The sequence below is a fragment of the Lepidochelys kempii genome, chromosome 8, assembly GCF_965140285.1.
Source record: "Lepidochelys kempii isolate rLepKem1 chromosome 8, rLepKem1.hap1, whole genome shotgun sequence".
Lineage (NCBI taxonomy): Eukaryota > Metazoa > Chordata > Testudines > Cheloniidae > Lepidochelys > Lepidochelys kempii.
The window spans coordinates 46,942,900-46,961,680 of record NC_136387.1 but is presented as its reverse complement, the minus strand read 5'-3'; the positions used below and the strand labels follow the sequence as shown (position 1 = coordinate 46,961,680).

The 18,781-nt window shown below is 41.9% G+C and overlaps 1 protein-coding gene across 4 annotated transcripts in view; it reads right to left on the bottom strand.

Annotated features, from left to right (window-relative positions):
• The window catches only part of KIFAP3 (kinesin associated protein 3), a 138,021-nt gene that overhangs the window by 103,005 nt on the left and 16,235 nt on the right, over positions 1-18,781 (bottom strand). For all 4 annotated transcript variants that reach the window (XM_073356365.1, XM_073356364.1, XM_073356367.1 and 1 more), the window contains exons 6-10: positions 18,053-18,152; positions 16,927-17,051; positions 16,297-16,395; positions 14,831-15,009; positions 12,839-13,001 (exon numbers count right to left, since the gene is read on the bottom strand). In XM_073356365.1, the coding sequence (XP_073212466.1) occupies positions 12,839-13,001; positions 14,831-15,009; positions 16,297-16,395; positions 16,927-17,051; positions 18,053-18,152 (666 nt within the window). The remainder of the gene's footprint in view (positions 1-12,838; positions 13,002-14,830; positions 15,010-16,296; positions 16,396-16,926; positions 17,052-18,052; positions 18,153-18,781) is intronic.

Sequence of the window (18,781 nt, the reverse complement as noted above, 5' to 3'; positions counted from 1 at the left end):
TTCAGGGAGCTAAAATCAACAAAGGGGGTGGCTTTACATCAAGGAGTATTTCAGGCAGGACTTCACGGAGGGTTCCAATAAGAAATGGTGCACCTAAGTTATTGTTCTTATTGGAACAAGGAGGTTAGCCTGGCCTCTGATTGATACAGGGCTAGATTTACCTTGCTGCACCTTCTCTGTGAATGACTGCAGTGTGACCTAGAGGAATGAGTCCCCTAGACAGGGGAGGAGGCAAATGAGTACAAAACAAATCTGGTCTATTTCTTGTTTTGATCCACTCCATCTATCTTTTACATCTTTGGCTAGCAGCAGACGGTGCAGAAGGACTGAATGCCATCCACATCTCATGGCTGCTCAGCAGAAGATGGTACAGTACGACTGCTAGCCATCCTCATCTCTTGCCTGCCCAGCAGAAGATGATGTAATAGGACTGCTAGCAATCCGTATCGCCTGCCCGCTCACCATAAGACAGTTCAATAGGACTGACTGCAGGACTAAAGAGAATGACCTGGTCAAGTTACTCCAAATTTAGTCCCTGCGCCCATGTCTGCCCAGGCGCTCCCAGCTGACGTGGCCAGGAGCACCTCGGACATGACGAGGACGGCTACCAGTCGTACCGCACCGTCTGCTGCCACAAGGCAAGGGGTTGCTGCTACTGTGTAGCAATGCCGTACCGCGTCTGCCAGCACCCAGGAAACATAGGGTGACGGTTACCTGAGCGGGCTCCATGCTTGCCGTGATGGCGTCTGCACAGGTAACTCAGGAAAAAAGGTGCGAAACGATTGTCTGCCCTTGCTTTCACGGAGGGAGGGAGGGAAGGGGGGCCTGACGATATGTACCCAGAACCACCTGCGACAATGTTTTAGCCCCATCAGGCATTGGGATCTCAACCCAGAATTCCAATGGGCAGCGGAGACTGCGGGAACTGTGGGATAGCTATCCACAGTGCAATGCTCCAGAAGTCGACTCTAGCCTCGGTACTGTGGAAGCACTCTGCCGAGTTAATGCACTTAGAGCATTTTCTGTGGGGACACACACACTCGAATATATAAAACCGATTTCTAAAAAACCGACTTCTATAAATTCGACCTTATTCTGTAGTGTAGACATACCCTTTAAGTAACTTGTTATTTCCCTATTTTAGCCTCAGATCCTACGTTTACATTGATGTTCACCAGGTTAGTCATCCAATCACTGTTAACCATTTTGTTGAAAACAAACAAAAAAGGCTTTTAAAACTTTCAGCCATTGCTGCATTTTCTGTTATTGTCTTTCCCTCCTCACTGAGTAATGGATGAACCCCATCCTTGGTCTTCCTCTTGCTTCTAATGTATTTGTAAGATATTTTCTTGTTTCCCTTTATGTCCCTAGCTAGTTGAATCTCATTCTGTGTCTTCTAATTTTGTCCCTAACACACTTGGTTTGGTTTGGTATGTATATTTATTCTTTGTAACTTGGCCTAGTTTCCACTTTTTGTATGACTTGCTTGATTTTCAGGTTGTTGACCTGAATGGATTGACCCAAAATGTAACTGCCACTGGATCTATTGGTAGCGCTTTTGGGTTTCCCAGATAAAAAGACAGGCATTCCACAACACTAAACTGCCATCAGCTGCTACTGAACATCAAGGCTCTCTCTGGCAATACTTTGGAGGAGGATAGAACCACCTGATAACATTGCAAGGATATGGAGAATATGGGATTTCCTGATAACAAAAATAAGCCACCTATTATCTGGGATAGGGAGACAGTTTCTTACAGATCTAGTGATCATTTTTAGAATACAAAAAAAGCGAAGGCCCCAATCTTGCAAATGCTCCTGCATGTGAACAGTCCCATTGAAGTCACTGGGACTACACACACGCAGAAAGATAAGCATGTGCATATTTGCCGGATCGGGGCCTAAGATAAAAGAAGCAAAGACCTGGGAAATATAGAAATTATTTTACTGTAAAACTACAATTCTTTAACTTCTGTTTTATGGAATTAACAGACAACGGATATTCAACTTCTACTCTTGTATCAGCTTTTACTCCAAAAGCCAATACAGCATGGAAATATAATTTCAAATATTGAAATGATTTCTCCTTGTATCAGCTCAAATCTTTTAAAAAAAACACTGATAAAAAGCGAAGCCAACTGTAGAGAGACAAAGTATACCTGAGCTGCCGTGAGGAAGGAGGACACTGTAACAGCTCTTCTGCACAGGAGCGGGGAGCGTGGGGAACTCTGGAGGAGAGACAGCAGACTTCCCCTCCTGCAGCGTTCAGATGCTCGGTGATATAGCTGTCAAATTCCCCTTTCCCCAAAGTGCCTTTTAAAGTTCTAATGGCTGAGAGCCATCCCACACAGCCCTTTTCCAGCTCAGGATCCCCAGGCTCATCTCTCCTGTGGAACTCTTCCAGATGCTCCTTTCTGAGGTTCCCAGGAGGCCGTCTCTGCATCCAGAAGCTTCTTAAGGTCTGCTTGATAAGAGTACCTCTCCTAAGGTACTGAGTACCAAAGCCTCGCCTTCGGAAGAGCACCACTACTCTGTCCCTTAGGAGACTGCGCTTCTTATGCTGAGCTTACAAAGTTTGTGGCTGTACAGATTTGCCTCCTGTGAGCCTCTGAGGGTCTGTCTATACTGCAATTAGACACCTGTGGCTGGCCCATGCCAGACGACTTGGGCTTGTGGGGCTGTTTAATTACAGTGTAGATGCTCTGGCAGCACAAGTTCTGGGATCCTCCCATCTCTCAGGGCCCTGGAGCCTGAGCGCCAGCCCAAGCCAGAACATCTACACTGCAGTTAAACAGTCCCTTGGCCCGAGCCCCACAAGCCCGAGTCAGCTGGCATGGCCCAGCTGCGGGTTTTTAATTGTAGTTTAGACATATTCTCAAAGGTTAGAAGGAGCTGCAGCAGAAACTTTACTCTCTTGCAAAGATCCTGAACACCCCAGGAGATTTGTTGCTTCTCTCCTCTGACATTGTAGACATCCAAGTTTTGTCATCTTAAGTTTTTGATGGCAGCATTTCATGCAACAAACTCTATTCATCATCCATTGATGAACAATTTTTAATCTGTCCACTTCTGTGACATACATGAAATAGTTCAATGAAATTGTTCATTGATAGTTTTGTAACTTCAATACTAGAGATTGGTAACTACAGATTTGAAAAATACTTGGGACTGGTCTACACTAACGCTGTAAGTCGATCTAAGTTACACTAGTTCAATTGCGTAACTTACATAACTGAAGGCGATGTAACTTAGGTCGACTTACAGAGGTGTCTACACTGCACTATGTTGACGGGACACCCTCTCCCATCGACTTAGCTTCTGCATCTCGGGGAGGTGAAGTGCAGACATCAGTGGGAGAGCGCTCTGCCATCAACTTAGCGTCTCTTCAGCAGACCTGCTAAATCGACACCACTGCATTCATCACAGTGGTGCTGATTAAGCCAGTAGTATAGACATGGCAGTGGTTTCCAGCCTTTGACCATGTTAAATTAAAGGAATAAAAAAGTATCAGACAGTAGTACTTTTCAACAAAGGAAGAACAAAAAAAACTCACAACGTGTAATGAATTTCATTCACTCTTCCTTGGCAATTCTTTCTATTCACTACAGCAAGCAGTATGATTCTAATGAACAAATATTTTATTATAAAGTCAAAGGAGTCGATCCCAGCCTCAGGTGCCTTTCATAGTGCAATGTTAATCAATTTGATACTGAAGCCTCTACACTTTGATAGCTTTATATATAATAAAATCATAGGCAAGATTTTAAAAAATTCAGTATTAAAGTTAGGCTTCTAAATCTATATTTTGGTGTTTAAATAAATAGCCTCGTTTTAAAACATGCTGTGAACCCAATGTCTTGCTGAAGTCAGCAGAAAAAGGTGGGTTCTCACTAGACCTGAGCAAATAACTGATTTTTCAATTCAGAGGCTGAACCAAAAAAAATCTCCCTGAAAATACAGTTCGGTTCAAAATGAAACCAAATTTTTCCTTTCAATTTTTGTCACTGAATCCAAAAACGCACTTTTTTGTTGTTTTTCACCCTTTTATTTTTTTCAACTGGACAAATTTCAAAACGGAACACCATTTTGAAACACCAAAGTCAAACAAGACATTTCAAAATGGTCACAACAAAGTGCTGACTTTTTTCTTTTCTTTTTAAATCTTTTTCTGGATGAAACTATTAATTGAATTCAACCAAAGTTGCGAACAGTTTGAGCCCTGAAAAATGCATTTTTTGGCATGACTACTACTGGCTGACAAAATGTCACCCAGCTCTAGTTCTCAGTACTATTGAAAATCAGGCCATTTATTCACACACCGAAATATGGATTTAGAAGCCTAACTTTAGGCTTTTATTTTTAAAAACCTTGGCCATACTCACCACAAATGATCAAAAAAAACACTCAAAATAAATCCCTTAATAATTACTGCTTTCCAACAAACTGGTCTCTTTAGCTGAACTATTACTTAAATGTGCTTGAGCCAGCATCTACTATAAAGAAATGGAGATACCCCAGGCAATGTTCACACACCGAGTATTAGAACCAGCTGCTGCAGAGCCACCTTAGGAAAAAAGGTTTCTCAATTTAATTGGGAAAACAGGAGGAAGCATAAATGTTACTGCCATTAATAACTTCAAGCAATCCCGATATGACTTTTCCTCACTCTGACAGCTGGACATGTGCTTTTTGTTAGGGTCTTTGCCACATCTGACCTCTATTGTTTGCTCACTTGGTCAGGTAGGAAAATGTATGATTCTTTATAGGATAAACGAGGCCTATTAAAATTGCAAAAACACTGCAGTAGCCTATAAGAAGCTCCCTTCTCAAACAGATGTGTGAAGCTCCATAATAAGTTCACTACAAAAAGCCTAAGCCAACTAACTTATAAAGAGAAAACATCTACTTTAAACATTCTTAAAAGAAACCTTCATAAAAGCAATAGAATAGTTGAAAAACCCACAACTCTTTGTTAATCAGAAAACCGGCTATTTCTGGAGTTTTTAATCAGCAGTCTGTATAGAACTCAGCACAGAAGTGTAATGTATAATGAACTGGTCATCAAAGACACAAAATGTGACTCCTTAGTTCTTCTTTGCAAAAAGAAAAGGAGTACTTGTGGCACCTTAGAGACTAACCAATTTATTTGAGCATAAGCTTTCGTGAGCTACAGCTCACTTCATCGGATACATACTCTGTACGTAGCTCACGAAAGCTTATGCTCAAATAAATTGGTTAGTCTCTAAGGTGCCACAATTACTCCTTTTCTTTTTGCAAATACAGACTAACACGGCTGTTATTCTGAAACCTAGTTCTTCTTTGTTTTACTCATGAAAACCTATGTATTAAAAAAAGGAAAAAAACGTCAAATCACTGTGGAAGATTTCAAAAAGGACCTTCGACAGCAAGACACTGCCTGAACATCTGTCAAGGAAACCAGCAATGACAGGCAAAGGAAGCAATACTTGACTTCTGAATGATCAAAGCTGGTTAAAGTTGTAGCCTGATGTGAACAGCTCTGGCCATCTCTAACACTAAGGAAAAACCAGACTGCCTCATCCAAAAGAGCTCAAACTATCACAGAACTGTAGAGGCCTTCCTAAGACAAGATAGATGAACCTGTTCCTCATAGCATGTTGACATAAGGTCTCCAGAGCACAGAGGGTGCTTTCATATCTAGAATAATGTTATGAAACCTAGATCAAGAAAGGATCATGTTCCCTAGTTGCAAGACAAACCCCTATAGCCAATTTGGCTTGATCAGATCATTGTACCCATGAAACACGGAAACTATTATATTGGAACTGTACACCTACCCAACAAATATCCTCTCAAACAACCCACCAGATGGGTGCGTGCTTTAAGATCTTAAGCTCTTTTAAGATGGAATCACATGAAGCTGTACAATGGGTATGTACACTCACTGGGGAGACCTTTAGACTCCAACTCTCCAACATGAACCTTATAAATAACTGCTGACTGTGCCTTATTCTCCCTTGCAAAGTCAAAATTTGAAGGAAATGTATTACCTAAATTGCATCTAGCACAATACTTATGGATTCCAGTTGCTGAGATGAAACTAGGGATAACATATTTTGAAGTACTGCAACTCAGTGACTCCAACACTCTGTCAGTAATTCACCAATTTTTCAGCTTATTCCAACCACTTGTGTACAGTCAGACCTACGTTTTTAAAAGTGACTAGTGATTTTGGGTGCCCAAATTGAGACAATTTAAAAGGGACCTGATACTCAAAAAGTGCTGGCCACAGGCCCTCTGAAAGCCAAGACCCTTTCAGGTGTGAAGTTGATCACCACAAAAGTGGGGCATTCAAAGTCACTACACACTTTTAAAAACTTGGGCCTCATCCTATAGCCCAAGGAAAGGAACATTACTTACATGTTATGGACCAAACCCTGTTCTCTGCACTCAGCCAGAGTGACTGTACTACAGCTCTCCATGTGGGAGGAGATCCACCCTCTAAGCATCTACACAGTTGCTACTGCAGTAGCTTCTATGATGCCTGTGGCTCCTCTCTGCAGGGGACAAATGATAGCCAATTCATATACTGGTAGTGGATACACCAGCTATACTACTGGCTTGGCATCCAAGCACATCGAAGTGCTGGGAGCTCCCAGTGCACCCTCCGAGCAGCCTCCCACCTCACACAAATGACAGAACACTGCTTCTGCTGTGCATGGCCCTCTGTTCTCATGGAAAAGGAGGCAGTATTTGTCTCCGAGTTCACGACAGCTAAACACTTAAAAGCACATGCAGTACTAATGACAGAGACAAACATGCAACTACATATAACATCCTTATTAAAAGAGTGAGATACCTGCAGCGCTTGTGGTACAAACGGTGCCATAGGTGTTTCAGCCAGGCTAGCAACTGGCCACATTCCCTTTGTGCAGCTTGTGCCTGGAAACCCCAACCAGAGCAGGGTGGCTCTTGTGCCTCTGTCCTGGCTTCTGGCCAGCAAGCTTGAATCTGAACTTTCCTGAAAGGAGCCAGCTTTTCGAGATTCTGAGCATAACTAAACTCTGCTATACCCAATGAACTCAGGAGCACACAGTAAGCTGGAAGAGCAGTCAGTTTTAAATTCTTCAGAACACATAGGCCGCACTGAAAGCAACAAGTTTGGCTTCACACTGCTGCTGACTCGCAAAGCTATATGGGGAAGCAGACACCGGGAGCTATTCCAAACTGGGAGAACAACAAAAAAAATGGAGGCCGAAGAAGAGCAGAGAACCTCCCATCACCCGGATCTCCCTTGCATCAGCCAAGAGGCTCTAGGATGAGAGAGCAGAAGACAAACAATAATCCTTCTCCTTCAATGTCTGTCACTCTATGTCCCCTCCATTAGCTCAGTTGTAAAATTCCTTCACTCTTTCTGCCTGCCTCTCACAGCAGAGACCATCCCACCAACGCCCACCTTGGGACATGCCTTAACATCAGATCCTTCCACTCCTGCTCCCATGCTGCTTAATGGCTCTGGAGAAAGTCAAGGACCCTACAAACTTCCTATGCTACAATGTCAAACGCTACTTCTCCACCTCATGAGTCTCAGTCCCCAAATATGTGCCCACAATCCCTGCCCATTACCTATCTGCAACCAAAACTTCCTCCCTAAATGCCTATGTATTTAATTTATACTCTCCTTTCATACCCACTGCTAACTTAAAGGCATGATATGTATGAATGTTAAAATGCAGTAGCCTAATGAGCTGACAAGTTTGACCCTGACGTGTTCAGAACTGTATGGTTAACCTGTCAACGGCTGCTGAGTTGCATTAGCGCTTGAAGATGAACTGCAAATGTAAACCAAAGTGAATTTAGTTGAGTAATATGTATTCAATTCCCTAGCAACCAGGATAAGAGGGGTATTTGGCACTTAAAAATAGTTTATTTAATACTGAAGTCCAGTTGGCCAGTTTCGTTCAGTTGTGATGTACAAAGTGATGCATTTATCACAGGTACTGCATCTAGGAAATCTTGTTGAAGCCCAGAACTGGCATAGGGTGTAGAGAAAGTAGGCTACAGTATTTTAATTATGGTTTCCAAATATAAAAAAATATTTTGAACCCCGTAAACTGCACCAGATACAAACATTAAAAAGCAGATACGTGATAGCCATAGGCTCTAGCTCCATCAGGTTATCCTCAGAAGTTGTGACATCTCAGAATAATGCCTTGTGCATCATGACAGATTTTTTGTATTGCAATAGCACCTAGGCACTGTTCAAACACAGAACACAGTCCCTGCCCTAGTTTACAAGTTAAAGTTTCATCTGTACCGCAGCCATTTCAAATCTGGGGACAACTTACACCTTCAAGTCAATGCCACTGCTATGGGAACCCGCATGGTCCCACACTATGCCAACATTTTTATGGCTGACTTTGAACAACGCTTCCTCAGCTCTCGTTCCCTAGCGCCCCTCCTCTACTTGCGCTACATTGATGACATCTTCATCATATGGACCCACAGAAGGAGGCCCTTGAATTCCACCAAGATTTCAACAATTTCCATCCCACCATCAACCTCAGCCTGGACCAGTCCACACAAGAGATCCATTTCCTGGACACTACAGTGCAAATAAGTGACGGTCACATAAACACCACCCTATACTGGAAACCTACTGACAGCTATACTTATCTACATGCCTCCAGCTTCCATCCAGGATGCATCACACGATCCATTGTCTACAGCCAAGCCCTAAGATACAATCGAATTTGCTCCAATCCCTCAGACAGAGACAAACACCTACAAGATCTTTATCAAGCGTTCTTACAACTACAATATCCACCTGGGGAATTGAGGGAACAGATTGACACAGCGAGATGGGTATCCAGAAGTCACCTACTACAGGACAGGCCCAACAAGGAAAATAACAGAACACCACTGGCCATCACAGACAGCCCCCAGCTAAAACCTCTCCAGCACATCAACGATCTACAACCTATCCTGGAAAACGATCCCTCACTCACAGACTTTGGGAAGCAGGTCAGTTCTCGCTTACAGACAGCCCCCCAACCTGAAGCAAATACTCACCAGCAACTACACACACCACACCACAGAAACACTAACCCAGGAACCAATCCCTGTAGCAAACTTCATTGTCTACTCTGTCCCCATATCTACTCTAGTGACATTGTGTGGACAGAGGTCTCAACCACATCAGCCACACCATCAGGGATAACATTTCACAAATCCCCTTTCTTCCCAAAGCATTATATGCATTATGGGCCTACTAATGCAAGAGCAAAGCTCCCATTGAAAGCAGGGTGCTCAGCAATTCACAAGACCAAGTTCAATTATAGGTACAGAATCTCTGGACTGCTGCAGCCTCTGGAGTGGAGGGTGGCAGCCAAATGGTACACAGGATGCTTCACAGCAGTGTTTGGAAGGGAAATTCTGTGCAGTGACAGTGGGACAAACCTCCGTACTTCCAAAACACAACACAGGTAGAGCTGGTTGGTAATTTTTCAGTGGAACAGTTTTATCAGAAAATGTCAATTCATCAAAACCAAAACTTTTTGTAGGAAAGGGTCAGTTTTAACAAGACTTTTGTCAGGAAGGTTTCACGAGTCCAGGATGGATTTTTCACATAGATACAGAACCCCAGAATAGCCAGTAACCCAGTGGTTAGGGAACTCACCTGAGATGTGGGAGAGACCCAGTTCAAATCCCTGCTCTGCCTGATTCAGACCAGGAACTTGAACCCAGGTTTCCCACATCCCAGGTGAGTGCCTGAACAGGCAGACTATTGTCTATACTGGGGTCTCACTCTGTTTTTTTTTTTGCAAAACATTTTGAAAGGTCTTGTTTCATCCGAATGTGGAGGAAAATTTTTGAAACCTCAAATTTTCATGGGCTGGGACAACTATTCCCCACCCAACAGTAATCACAGGCTGCACTATTTACACATAGATAACAGAACTTTGTTTTTAAGTCTTATATGAAAAATTCACATGTATGGAACACAATCTATCTACCTTGAGGATAATGGGCAATGCCAGCCTTGCCTAGATTTGAATTTATCGTTGTTGCATGGAGATTATTCTACACTTGATGTATAAACCCCGTTCTTTGACGGGGTTACTGGCCTAGTGGATGGGGGAAAGCAGAAGACATGATATATCTTAATTTTAGTAAGGCTTTTGACACAGTACCACATGACAGTCTCTTATGAAAACTAGGGAAATGTGGTTTAGATGAAATTACTAGGACGTGGATGTACAACTGGTTGAAAGACTATACTCAAAGAGTAGTTGTCAATGGCTTACTGTCAAATTCTGAGTGTGTATCTATTGGGGTCCCAATAGGGGTCTAGTAGTACTCAATATTTTCATTAATGACTTGAATAATGAATTGGAGAGTATGCTTATAAAATTTGCATTTGACACCAAGCTCGGAGGGTTGCAAGCACTTTGGAGGACAAGATTAGAATTCAAAATGACCTTGACAAACTGGAGAATTGGCCTAAATTCAACCAGATGAATTCAATAAAGACAAGTACTTCACTTAGGAAGGAAAAAAATAAATCCACAATTACAAAATGGGAAATAAGTGGCTAGGTGGTTGTACTGCTCAAAAGGATTTAAGGGTCACGACAGATCACAAACTGAACATGAGTCAATGTGATGCAGCTGCAAACAGGCTATCATCATTCTGGGGCGTATTAACAAGAGTGGCGTATGTAAGACATGGGAGGTAATTGTACCGCTCTACTCAGTACCGGTGACTCCTCCACTGGAGAACTGTATCCAATTCTGGATGCATACTTTAGGAAAGATGTGGACAAATGGGAGAGAGTCCAGGGGAGAGGAATAAAAATATTACATGGTTTAGAAAATCTGACTTATGATAAAAAGGTTTAAAAATCTGGACATATTTGCTCTTGACAAAAGACTATGTGGGGGACCTGATAACAGTCCTCGAATATGTTAAGGGCTGCTATAAAGAGAACTGATCGTTGTTCATGAACAAGAAGTAATGGGCATAATCCGCAACAAGAGAGGTTTACATCAGAGATGAGAAAAAACCTTCTCTATATAAGGATAGTTAAGCACTGGAACAAGCTTCCAAGAGTTTGTGAAATCCCCTTCATTGGCGGTTTCTAGGAACAGTTTGGACAAAGACCTGTCAGGGACAGTCTAGGGTTGCTTGGTTCTACCTCAGTGCAGGGGGCCAGACTCGATAACTTTGAAGTGCCTTCCAGCCCTACATTTCTACGATTCTATAAACCACTGACATCCCCTTCAGCACAGCCTGAGGTTCAATTGCTACTCGTTGTACCCTTTTAATTTTTCCATTTGTTTCACTCTGAAGAAAGTGTTTCTGTCATACATTCCTGCTCCTTAATTCCTCTTCGGCTTATATATCCTGAGAATCTTCCATCTGTATGGAGAAACATTATCAAGCAGCCAGGACCCAAACTCCATCAAACAGGAATTTTACCTTAAATATCACCTGGAAATCAACTGGTATCAAAGTGCTCCTTGTGGCAAATATCGTTTAGGAAGTGAGCAAACACGTTCTGCTCTGAGTTGCAATTTCCAAGTGGTGATAAGGAGTAACTCTATATAGTGTGTACTAGGGTAATCCAACCTGCAAGTGACATAATTGCAGGAAAATTCACATCTAAAAGAAATGGTCATAACCTTATTTGCTACTAACAAGAAAACACATTCTTGGCAACCACTGTTACCTGGAATCCAACAAGTCTCCCAGGTTACAAGCCTTAGCAACAAATGGTGGGCATAGCCATCCACCAAAGGCTCTGATATAACTGGCCATTTCCTCCATACTACAAGCACTAACAGTGTCATCTCAGTTGATTCTCAGGCAGCTAGCTCTGATCACATCCCTATGTTAAGACACCAGGAAAGGTATCCAACTACTCCCCCATAAGAGACTGACACACACAGCCAGATGTCCTCAGACACTACAATCTTGACATTCTTAACTACCCCTGAATTGAACCTTGTGGAACACTGCATGAGACAGCCCTCAGAATAGAGAAGACATTGCCAGTACTATCTTGTGGTATCACTCAGAAAAAAAGAAAGGAATAGAACCACTCAAGAACAACTCAGTCTACCCTGCTAAGATCCACAAGCAAGTCAGCTGCACTAGCTCAGATCAACAGTACCAGAAAACGGCCGATAGCTCTACCACAGTGGTCCCCAAACTTTTTCTGGCATGTCCCCCCTTACCTGTAATGGAACCTGTCTGCAGCCCCCCTAGGAACAGCCATCAGGTGCCGGGGCATGGAGCAGGGCTGCGACTGGGAATCGGGGCTGCAGCTGGTGCCAGGCTATTCCTGGAGCCCAAGGCTGCAGGTGGGGGCAGAGCAGGGCTGGGTGATGCTCCCTCGGGCAGGGAGGGAGCATCACCCTCGAGTGCTAGCCTGGGCCCCGCTGAACTCCCTGAACGTTTCTCTGGCCCACACACCAGTTTGGGAACCACTGCTCTAACAGGATTAGTATGGACACCAGAATCTTTGTTCCTTATCAGAAGGTCAGCAATCCCACCCTATCAGTGCAGTCTCCATCCCACACCCAGGCATACAACCAAATTAAGAAGGGTCAAAAAGACACTAGGACTCACATGTGTGTGTAACTTGCGACAACCTTCTTGATAATCTTCATCCAAAAAGATGATCTGAGACAGACAATAACTGGATTGCCAGTGGCAAGAGATGATGTCTTGACAATTGCTTTTTTAAGGGAAGTTGATATCTTGTCCTTCCATAGGAGGGGGCTGACAACAGCTCAATAATAACAACGATGCTAACACTGCTGGAAGGGCTGCACAGGGGTAAAAGAAAACATACCTAGAAGTGCAGTGAGTTTGGGAAGCAGCCCAACTTGGACCATCTTGTTTCTCAGGCCCGTGTCAAAAGAGAGGTTCAGCAGAAGTCGAAGGGTGATATTCAGCAGGTCTTCATGCTCACATGGTACCATTTTCACCAGTTTTTCCACAATATCCATTTCAACCTGTATGAGAAGCATGAGAAGTCACTAAACCCACAACCTACCCAAACCTTTGCTTTTTTTAGCAACTATTTTTAAAATTATACTTATAAATGAAAGCAAAAGCAAAGCCAATAGTTAAAAGTTACTGCAGTGTCTAAAGTTTGGCCTTTGTGGCTAAAAATTTTCTAGGTCTGGTCTCTGGCTAATTATTTTTTAAAGGAAGATTGAGCTAATGGACTCAGCCACTTGGAGTATCAGGTGAATTGTGGCGGGGGGGGGAGAAGAGACCTCAATGGGATTGTAGCAGGGATCCACTTGCTGAGTGACTTGCAGGATCCAGGGTCTAATTCAAACACAGATAACCTTGGAGTGATCTCCATTAGAAGTCAGATAGATACCCAACTGAGAGAGACACAAAATTGCTATCCAAGGAGCATGAGCCATTTCCCTACATGTTTGAGTGAGTTCCTAGGCAGGATTTGGTATGTACTCTCGTAATGTCATGCTGCCCTGTATTTTAATTTAACAGAAGAATGAAAGTGATCTTGATAGACATATCACTAAGATTACAGGACATAATCTAAGGACAGAGCAGCAGTATCATTTTCTGATATGTTTGCTTTACCAGCCCAAGAAAAGACATCTGATCATTGACTGACAAGTCTTCAGAAAGTTTTTCTCACCATCTTCTAAGCTACATCTGTCTGCCGTTATTGGCCATAAGAAGTGTATGTAGATTAGTTTGAACCCTTTGGGCTCTTACCATATGCATTAGGATTGTGTCTGTAGCCAACCCTTCAGTCAGAAATATGCAGAGAATGAACTCAAAGCAGCAAGAAAACTGTTAGCACCACGCTGGTGATCTTCATAAATGTGCTATATTATCCAAATTATTTGCATTACACTAGATATCTATGAGTCCAAATCGACCAATAACAATTTCTGCCCCATTGCTTTAAATGTAATTAGTAATGATGGCACTCAGATGCCAAGGTGACAAACATGATACAAACACCTAGATAGATTAAATGATCACATCGTTAGGAGTTTTGCCCAAGTAAGTAAAACAGGATAAAGCCTGAAACATCTAACTTGGTTCATTTTGTCTCTAAGAGTTATTCAGACACAACTAGAATGAGAGAAAACCTATAAATTTCAGAATCCCATCTCCCTCATCAGTAGCTTCCTCACTGTATGGCAATTTTTTTTTCTGAAGTATTATTTGTGCTATGAAAGAAATGCATGTGAAGATAGCCAAGCTAAGCTGTATGGTCCTTTTTCCAAGGACATGACATTTCTTACCACCCACCCACCCAGGCTTATGGAGAAAGTCTCTGGATTAGGGGCCAGCAGCAGCAACATGAAGCACTTCTGGGCTACATCCTATTACAGTATGGAAGATCCTGCTGGCTTGGGAAGGCAATAGCTCAGTCTAGCAGCCTGCTAAAGTGTAACCACATCTCCTTCCCTGAGACAACAAGAGTTAGAGATAGAATGTCAAAAAGAGGGTCTTGTTGCAGGCTGGTTTTGGGGACCTCCAGATGTTTGGATAAATACCCACACTTTTGGATGCTTATACCAATATTTGCAATTCGTCTCGTTGCCATCATATTGACATGTAATTTTGCTATGGTGACGCTGGCTCCCTACATGATTCTATATGTAGTTTTCTATAGTGGTTCCTGCTGGGGCTTGCATTATGTTTACTGTAGTCCCTTCATAGTACTAAAATCAGGGTTACAAATATTTTTAAAAGGAGTGGGATGCAAGAGGCTTATTTCACTTTCATTGGAATCTCTGACCCAATGAACAACCACCAGAGCATTTCTGTAGATTGCTACAAGACCTACCATGTCATTTTTGTTCTCCATAAAAATGCTAAGTTTCTTCAGGAAAGACACCACCAGAATAAGCAGCTCAAAGTTCTCTCGGTCCAGTGCTTTCACTAGCATGTGTACAATGTTCTTGTTCCTCATCTTCAGCTCTGTACGTGTGTCCTCAGCAAGGTTCAGCAGCAGATAAAGAGCAACTAACATCAAAATCAATCATACCAATAGGTCAAAGATACTGGAACTATGTCAATCTACATTAAACGTTTAGATTGGGATTTTCAAAAGTGTTCAGCACTGACTGTATCCCACGGATTTTAAGCAAGGCAGAAGTTGAATGCTTTGATCCCCATTTAGAATAGAAAGTTAGAATTACAATCCACTTCTATTATGTTATATAGGTTTTGAAAATACAGTTTTATAAAATTAAGCAGTGGAGAATCAGGCCCTACATTTTTGCAGTTATGCCAGTTTTAATAATTATCTATGTTGCTAATAAAAGCTAAGAAGTTTCTGGAAATACGTAATTTTTTAATTTGGCAGTGTTCTCTTCATTTACCTGTCTCCCAATTTTTTCGCAGATCTGCACCTGCCTGCCAGACCTCAACGTGTTTTCTGGCTACTACATGGAGGCACACTGCGTCAGCACTCACACTGCCTGCTTAGAGAGGCCAAGTACTGTAAACATAGTTTTTCCCTGATTGCTGCAGAGCTTGATTTTTAAAAGATGAAAATGTAAGATTATTACAAAGACCCGATTTTAAAAAAAAATCATTACTTCACTTTTCACAAGAGAACTTAGTGCTGGTGTAAAGCACTAGACTGAGTGTCTTGGAAAAAGAACAATTCTATGCACAGAACAGACATAGTACAGCAGCAATACAGTACTCCCTGCCAGTGATTCTCAATCCCTAACAAATGAATTATGCATACAGGTGAGAAGCTTGTCAGTCTCCCTGGCTCATTTAATTGCGGGCTTCTGGACTGAGAATACCAACAAAGGGGCCCATTGATAATCCTTGTGGTGGTAGAACTGGGCTAAGAACCATCTAGCGTGTTCTGAAGAGAACTTAAAAGGAACAAGTAGCACTGAAAGGAAATACAATTTGCTTTATATACATATTCAAGTACTAGATCCGCAGCTCGTACAAATAGGCATCTTTATGGATTTCAGTGGAGCTATAATAGTTTGCACCAGCTGATAATCTGGTCCTTGCAAGACTCCAACACCATTCAATGGCAGGAGCAATGTCACCAGCAGTATGCAGTGTTCTGGCAAACGCACATCAATGTTCTCTCTTTGAGATTGGATGACTACTTAAATAATGTTTAAAACATTGCCAAAGAATGCAGATTAAGACTACTAACAAATTAGAAAAATTAAAATAAACATCTTCCACACTAGTTAAAAGTTCTCAGCAAGTCCTGGCCCTCCATGCTGTGACAAGGATCTCCTTGCCTTTTGTTTATGTTTTAGGAGTTCATACCTCGCAGCAGCTGTTCCTGCTTGACAACCAGCCCCTGGTACTTTTTATAGGTTTTCTCATAGTCCTTTTTCAGGGTTTGATTCTCAGGATCTTCATCAAGTAAATAACTGGAGTTAAGGATTGTATAGTAATACAGCAAAAGACACAGGGAAATTACAGAATGGGGACAAATATTAATCAGAGATGTTATTTGATCACCAGCTGGGACTACATAGTCTGTGTAATAATGAATAAGATGTTTCAGAGTTGTAGCCGAGTTAGTCTGTATCAGCAAAAACAATGATGAATAAGAGGTTGCCCATGGGACGTTTCCATTAAAATGTGGTCCACACTATGAATAGGTTTAGGAACAATGGTGTTAAGGATTCTACTAGTAATAAAAATGTCCCATATAAGCCATACTACTGGTAAATTAAAACACTTAGGTTAAAATCATTTTTAAAAATCAAACAATCCCTTCTCCAGCTCAGATTTTTAAAACTTTTGGTTTTCACCTGCCCTAGTCCTGCAACTAGATTTTGCGCACTTTTACTCATCTTCTGTACTGACATGAGTTACTACACATATAGTTTGCTTCAACCACCAGGAATCAGGAAAGCTTAATGTTGCCCAAGCACCGAGAGAGGATATCAGCTTTCTTCTTCTTGGTGAGTTCCTCCTGCCAGAGCCCATGTCTCTTCAGCTCATGATCTATGATGTTCATACACAGAGCTCCAATTTTGTAGTGTGTGATTAGGCCATGAAACTGAGAAAAACTATATTAAAAAAAGATATGCAGTGTATGAGTGAAATAAAGCCAAGAATGTGTTCAAAACCGGGGTAGTAAGATTTCATAGTATTGCACAACCTGACTGCTTTTCATCAGAGCTAGTCGAAAAAAATTCAGTGAAACAGTTTTCTATCGGAAAATGCTATTTTGTCAAACTAGAAGCATTTTGTGAGAATGTGTCAATTTTGATGAAAATTTTGATAGGAATAATTCAACTAATTTCATTTTGATATAGAAAATTTTTTTTTTATTTTGTCATTTCAATTTATTTTGTTTAGATTTTTAATAATAGTTCATATTTTAAGATGTCTAAAAAACAAAATGAATATCTAAATTAAATGATTTGATGGACATGAACTGAACTTTTTCAAAATTTTCATCCACAGGAAATTGATTTTTTTTTTTTTGTTCTGATTTGGAACACACACACACAAACCTGATATGGAATTTTTGTTCCAAGAGAGATTATGACCTATTTCCAGCCAGCTGTAGATTGTATGTTAAAAAATGGTTCAGCCAGGCCACCCTCACCAAAAAAAAAAAAAAAAAAAAAAACAGGGGTGGGGGAGGGAAGGTAACAATCCACCTATGTGATAACTTCTTTTTCACCAATATTCTAGATGTAGTGAAGCTGTAACATTACTAACAATTGGATATTTCACATTTCAATTGAATACTTGAGTTTTGAATAGTGTTTTCATTGATGGGGGAGTTATGTGGGAGATAAGGAAGACACCAAAGAGTCCAGTGGGATAGGGGACAGGACTGGAACTCAAAAACCATGGGTTCTGTGATCCTGGCTCTGCTGAGGCCCATGTCCCCGCGTGTTTACTTGCTATGCTTCTGTTTCCCCATATGTAGTGACATTTCTCAGTAAAAGTGCTTTCAGATGCAGTTCCAAACTATACTAGAGCAGAAAATAACTAAAAACTCAAAGCAACTGATAGAGCAAGCTCCTCACCTCTGTGTATAAATTCTTTCACTTACCTTGAAAAGCAAAAGAAAATATAAATAATATTAGTAGCAAGTTCCACACTTTGTTTCCAGTCTTCTCTCAGCACTCTGGCTAATGCACCCAGTGCAGTTTCTAAAAAAACAAACAAGATTTAGATGAACGTGTGTAGTGCCTCTTTCTCTCTGACCCGCTTGCGCTAAACAGATTAAACACACCTTTCACTGCATTCTTTCAAGCAGCAGAATCTGCCAATTAGTGCAAGGAGCAGGTGAGGCCATGTAGGCCCCTGCCACCAGAGTGACCTCAGCCTTCAGACACTTTCATGGGGGGAGGGATAGCTCAGTGGTTTAAGCTTTGGCCTGCTAAACCCATGGTTGTGAGTTCAATCCTTGAGGGGGCCATTTAGGGATATGGGGCAAAAATTGGGGATCGGTCCTGCTTTGAGCAGGGGGATGGACTAGATGACCTACTGAGGTCCATCCCAACCCTGATATTCTATGATTCTATGATTAACATGGCCACCATTTGACTGCCTAATGTTTTTTGCATCCATCTCTCAGACCAGACTAATCCTATTTTATGACATGGGGTGGGCCAGTTGGAGAGGACACACTGGGGCATCAATGGTGAAACAGTTTGGCTGAGGCACCAGAGGAGAGAAGGGATGGCTGGAGAGAGGACAAGGGAAAAAGAGCATCACCACCACAAACCCTTAACTCAGATCTTGCTTTATATAATGTGTTGCTTTACAGAGGGTAAGC